This window comes from Austrofundulus limnaeus, unplaced genomic scaffold (genome assembly GCF_001266775.1).
Source record: "Austrofundulus limnaeus strain Quisiro unplaced genomic scaffold, Austrofundulus_limnaeus-1.0 Scaffold10, whole genome shotgun sequence".
Lineage (NCBI taxonomy): Eukaryota > Metazoa > Chordata > Actinopteri > Cyprinodontiformes > Rivulidae > Austrofundulus > Austrofundulus limnaeus.
Genome location: NW_013952412.1, coordinates 4,743,086 through 4,749,767, shown reverse-complemented (window position 1 = coordinate 4,749,767; position 6,682 = coordinate 4,743,086). Strand labels below are relative to the sequence as shown.

The 6,682-nt window shown below is 33.6% G+C and overlaps 1 protein-coding gene across 1 annotated transcript; it reads right to left on the bottom strand.

Moving 5' to 3' along the window:
- Positions 1-2,172: 2,172 nt before the first annotated feature.
- LOC106513198 (dual specificity protein phosphatase 22-A) lies at positions 2,173-6,437 on the bottom strand (the record flags this gene model as incomplete). The annotated part of the gene is given in 3 exon segments (XM_014001914.1): positions 2,173-2,260; positions 6,082-6,253; positions 6,363-6,437. Coding segments are annotated over 3 exon segments (335 nt in total), but the record flags the coding sequence as incomplete, so codon positions are not given.
- Between the last annotated feature and the right edge of the window lie 245 nt (positions 6,438-6,682).

Here is a 6,682-nt window from a genome sequence, read left to right as displayed (position 1 = left end):
CCCCCAGGCTGGACTGATTGTAGCTAAATACAACTTCAGTCAAGGATTCATAATTGCCTTATTGTGGATTTTCCCTAATCCACACAAATCAACTCAAACTTATTCAGCCCCCTGTAATAAATTGCACCTCAAACACACACTTTATATTCTGGACAGGCCTATTTGACAACTTTTCTTGGCAGAACAGACACCAGTCCCAACTGTGTCCAAGTTTCAACTATCTAGCTGTTGATTTGACATTATGAGTTTGGATGTGGTTAATTCATCATTAATCCATCTGCTTCCATGATTTAGGTCTCACTTTGACTTCTGACACTTTTTGTCATTGTGACAAAATAAATTCTCCTCTGAACATAAAAGAATAAAATAAAATCTTTTCAGAAAGCATGCTGGTACACAAAACATTCCCGAACATCCTAATCAAATATGTGCTGGCTGTGGGGCATAAACAGAAAGTGTAAAAAATAAAATCACTATAGAGCTACACAGGATCAGTGCGGATTTATTTACCTTAAAATCAGTCAGTAAAGCTGAAATATATATTTAAATATCTAACATATTTCTTTTGGAATGATGCTGAACTGACTAAATTTATGTTGTGGTCTTGTGTTTTCTTTTTGAAGCCATTATTTCCAAGTTTTTCCATCATGACAATTGCATTAAAATTATTAATCTGTCACTTTAATTGAGTAATGTTGCTAAACCAAATAACTTTCATGTTTTTATATTGATATAAATACAATAAAATTATCATTGGTTGAAAATAATGGGGGTTGATATTTGTTTCTTTTCTGCCAAAAATAACTCTGGGTGAACAAGCATGCTGTCTGTGTTACACAGAAAACTGTTCTGAAAGTGCTGCCAGGAAACAGCATATCTCAGCACGCCCACCTTTATCTATACACACAAAAATACATAAATGTATTTATTCACAAACTGGTTTTGGAGCCAATAAATTCAAATAGGCCGAAACCATAACATCAGCTGAATTCTTTTAAAAAGAAAAACTTCCTTCCCACAAACAGCTCTGGAAAATATTCCAGGGAAACGAGCTGAACAAGTTGAACTACATCTTCCCAAATGTTTCATGAGGAAAAACCGCTGCTGAGTAAACGGATTTTTAAAACATTGGCACAAAAATAATTTTTTATTTCCAGCCGCACATTGAATTTCGCATGAAAATGTTTCTCTTTACCAGAAATTATTACCTCATCAAATTCACTACTGCTGTAATAACACATAACTGAATTGCTTGTTTTATTTGGTATTCGCACCCACATAAACCACAATGCAGATTTATTAGCAATTTCGTCGATTTTGTCAATACACTTCCATATAAAATATAAATATATAAATTAATCCCCTTTAAAACTGAATGCTTACAAGAATTTCATATAAAACAGCTCTGTCACATTAAAGAATAAATTACAGCTTTGATACAATTTGGAAGACTAGAATTTGTCATTTAAAGGTAATTACACTTCAGATGTTTCCACAGTTTAGATGTTGTTAAACCTTTCTCAGCAGGGACAATAAAGAAAATCCACTTCTGCATCAAATATTAGGAGTTTTTATAAATTTGACAGGTGAGCAGCAGCTCTTTGCAGCGGAATGTTCACAACAAATTTGACTGTTTTTTTGTTTGTTGATCATCTTAACCAAGACTGCAAGTCAAAATAAGGACTTGGTTGAGGATTTGTGTTTTGTTTTTCATTGCAGACTAGACATAAAAAGACAAAATGTTCAATTAAGAGACTGATCAGAGCTGAAAAGTGCAAACATAAAAAAACAACTAAATTAAAAAACAAACAAACAAAAGAAAACCATCGTTAGTCCTAGATAAAGTGCTGGGGTGTTTATAATAAGGCGTCTGTGAGCATCAGCAGCCCTGATTGGTTGTTCAGACTGATGTGAAAAGTATGAGAATTTAAAATAAACTTTGGCTGCGACTAGCAAAACGTTTTAAACGAGCTCAATCTGGAAGTGTGTATTTATATATGATTTTATAGTTTAAAGTCCAAAAGCCCTAATGCTGGACACAGCTATGGACAGAGTAGTGGTTCTGAACACGGCACCGGGCTCAGACGGTTCAGCTGCTGTCTTCAGGAGGTTCGGTATCAGAGCCCAGGACTATCCAGCTGCGGTCGGCAGCTCTGCTCTGGCTCTCCTGCTGCTCTGTGTACTGACTCAGCAGAGCTCCCACCTGCTCCTGGTCGTTGAATGGACTGGGACGGAAGCTGGACTCCAACCACGCTCGGTACTGGTGACACAAGATGACAAAAAACTCCTTATTAATAACATTATCAGTGTACTCAAGACCAAAGTTGTTTTAGGAGCCTGACATGGTTGTTTTTTTAAAGCGATCTTCTACCTGACCATGACAGTGTATTGTGCTTAAAAAAGAAAGTGAATAAGTGGAGGAAAAAAGAAGAAGAAAAGTTCAGGCTTAAAAAACTTTCTGTAGAAAGTAAAACCGTATCGTAAAGTCATGTATTTACGAGAAAGAAGAAATCTTAAGAAATACAGAACATGAAAGATGCTTTAACCTTCAGCTGATCATCTGAGCACTTTGATGGTTTTATTGAACTATTTTATTTGTCAAACTGTTTATTAGTTTTTTTTATAGATTTAACCAAATAAATTGAAACATCTCTGTTTAGAAGCTTCTAGTTACAAAGTGCCTAAAAATCCAAATCAACATTGTTTCTTTGATGTCTCTTAATTGTAGATACACTAAGTTATTTTTTTAAGTTAATAACTATATGCCTGAATGAATTAAAAACACTTAGTTAAGTAGCCAAACAAACAAACAAACAAAAACAATCTAAAAATGGCCAAGTACCTGACAGTAAATGCGTGAAAAGGCAACTAATGTCCGAAATCAATACTTTAAACAAACCTTCAGAAAATCAGAAGAACAATTAATCAAAGCTGCTTAAAGATATTACAGGAAAGTTTGGCTACTTACAAGAAAAATATATAAAAATAAGAAGCCAATCAAAGATTTTCCAAGTTATTGTGTGTTCGTTTTAACATTAGATTTTAATAAATAGCTTTAAAAGCTGCATTCCTAAGCAAAGATTTTTATCGCCAGTTCAACAGCAGTACTAGGTCATGCATGTTTAGTTTATTCAATTTATTTCATTCATAAAAACAAAACCATCTACAGTAAAATAAAAATAAAAAAATAAATCATGCTGTGGATGAAGGGTGCAGGGTGAAGAAAAAAACTCATTATTTGCCCCTTGTTTTCAAAAAAACAACTTAATAATCTCCATATTAACCACAAATACAACAAAAAACAAAGTGAGGAGTTCTAATCCCTGATATGATGTCCAGGAATTATTCACTAAATTTGTGCAATACCTTACTTAATCTTTAGAAAATAAAACAAAGTGAAAGTCATTGTGAAAGTAATGCATTCATCTTCCTAAAATTAGTACTGTATCTCCTGTGGATCAGGACTGATTCATAACATTAGTACAGATGTTTTAAAAAAAAGATTTAACAAGATGAAAGCAGAGATAACATCAATAAGAACCCTGATAGTAAAATCTGGAACTAAATTAGCTCTTGACTCACTGTGTCATGGACAGAAGCCACAAAGTGCTTTCAAGTGTTCCATTAGAAAAAAACTGAAAATAAAAACTCAACATTCAAGATTTTACGCTCAGATAAAACCTGAAATTTGGTTCACTCTGATAAAAACAAAACAAGACAAAAACAAACACAAAACAGAAGGACAAGCAGGAACCCTTTGGTTCTAACCAAAACAACCTAAAATCAATGCAGAAAGGTAAATGTAATTTTAACAACCAACAACCAAAATTATTATTATTAAATAAGTTTACATTTAAAACATCACCACATCCTCTAAACTCAACGAACCCAGTTTTAACTGCAACTTTCACTCCAATATTTTCACCTACATCTGATTTATTACTGACTTTAGCAGAAATTATTTAAAGATACTGTAAATCTGACTAATCTGAATTATAAAACAACTTTCCTGGTATCACTACCACTGGRCATCCAAACTATGTGTCCATGAAAAGCAAAGCTGAAAATGTTTTCACATCTTGAAGTGATCTGGGTTAAAAAAAATCAGCACCTGCACACTTCAACCTAATTCATACAGGTAGTTCCTTTGTTTTGTTTTTGTTAAAGCTTTCTTAGAGACACAAGTGACTTTGGATTCTTCACTTTCTATCTGACCCACGTGGGAAAATCACAAATACAGAAAACCTGTTTCCTCTTAAATCCTCAAAATCAGTGTAAAACCTGCAAACAACGAGCTGCTTTTTTTTTAGTCATGCTATGTTGCAAGATGCTGACAGTAATGCTAAACACGTGATGAGCAGTATCCAAGCTAATGCAATCCAAGCAAACCCCCTGCAGTTCCCCTTCTCCAGCACTTTGTCATGAAATTGCACATTAAGTGGTCACTACCTAAAGTCATCAAAATTATACTAAAGGCTGTAAACAAACTGTGGCACAGTTGTATTTGTTCGAACAACACAACACAACACAGATGGCTTCCTTAGAGCGATTGTTATTTATTTATTTTTTGTATAGTGTATGAGACTTTTGTTGTGAGTTGGGGCATGTTTTGGTTTTAAGAGTGACCGTGAGAAAATACCGCCATGTTAGGAAGCTGGGAAGCTGTTGATGCTAACAGAAATTTATTTAGCTTAGTCAGGTTTTGTGAAAAGGTTAGCAACAATTAACATTTTACCTGTTGTAGATAGTTCATTGTACATTGTTCATAAAGCATCAGATGAAGACTGATGAGTTAACAGCTAGTCTGAATAAAACGGACAGCTGCTCTTTTAAACCAAGTCCAGTCAAAATAAAATCACAGCAGTTTATTCAAGCACCACTTTATTATCCTCTGCATTGCCATCAGTTTAGCATTATTTACACGGAAAACTATTTCATTAATTTATAGTTAAGAGTGACAGCTTCTGGTAGGATATCACCACATTTCTGTCAGAGAAATCACAACGTGAACTTCACTGGGATWCAAATGTGTGTGAAATATACCACTATATCTGTTATCATGGGAGTTGTTTTAGGGTTGTGGGAATCCACTTAGGTCTTGTTTCCACTTAAAGAGAAACTTCAGAAATAGTAGATGTGCGTGACCTTTCAACATATCTCATTTTTAAAGATATAAAGTATCTTTTTAATTTTAATGTTAACATGTAAAAATCAGAGTTATATTTTATGGGTCATATCAGTGAATCACAACTTTTCAATACTGTGAATCATTAWTTCCTGCTTGATGGAATGGAAAACAAATAAACAATGTTTATATGTTTTTTTAGGGCTGTCAAATGATTAATATTTTTAATCTGATTAATCCAAAAGTAGCTGTGAATCAATCAAGATTAATCTTAAATTTAATATACATTTCTATTGCACATTGATAAAATAAATTACTTGAGTTATTAATTAGTTTTTAATGTTTTTATTTAGAAAACAAAATTGATGCTTAGACATGATTTTTTTAAATATAAAACAGGACCTAAAAAATGCTCCAAACATATTTGAGTCAGTGAAATTTTGTGCAGAATAATGGTTAAATCAAGAATTCAAGGATTTTCATTCCAAATGAGAACGACATGAGGAATGAAAGATAGATACTAAGGTCACAATTGTCAGCAAAACATAAATAAATGAAATAAGCCATAAGAAGACAAAAAAAAAAAGCTGTTACACATGGAGTTTTTTTATTTTACTTTATTTATTCAACCTTTATTTATCCAGGTAAACTGTTTGAGAATCACTTCTCATTTACAAACATGACCTGGCATGCACTGAGTGCACTGCAATATACAAACCTACATATTCAGCCATAGTAAAGTGATTGTACATTTTAATTAAAAATTTTAATCTATGCCCATGCAGCACTAAAATTAAGCAGAATTAACTCAATTAATTTCACAGCCCTAGTTTTTTGTGTCACATCTAGTCAGTACAGCACAGTGCTTTAAAGTAGAAACAGCAGTTACACAGCCTATTTAAAACATCAATGCAGAGTTTTAAAAGCAAAATTATTTGAAGTCAGAATGTGTTTACCTCTGTGACTTTTGTGTTCTGGTACTCCTGCAGCTGCTGCTGGAAGCCGTAGTTTGGGCCGACAAACGAGCGAACAGCCTTGACGGCAGACAGACAGTCCTCGCAGCTGTAGTGAGTGACAGTCATCAGGTAGGCCACCACCATGGTGGTGCTGCGGGACACACCTGCGAGGCTGGAGCAACAAAAATAACTTCAATCTGCTAAGTTTTGAAAGATGAAAAAGAAAACAAAATGTGCCATCATTTGCAGAAAAGAAGATTTGACACTTTCACAAAACCTACCAGTGAACCAAACAAGCGCCACCATTCAAACGACATTCATGGATGAAGGCAATACACTTTTTAAAATGCTGTAATCTGGAAAGTGAAAGAAAAAAAAAACATTAACTCTGTCTAACTTATAATGACTACTTACAACCTGGATTATTTCCATCTGGTTCAATATACTTTATTCAAAATACAAAATAACATCTAATAAAATTTATATAATTCATGTTTTTATTGAATCTTGAGTGAACACAGATTCAACTAAACATCCTGGAAGTCTATTTTGAGATGTTTTGGGCTGAAATAGGCCTCAAAATTTATGTTGTGTATATATA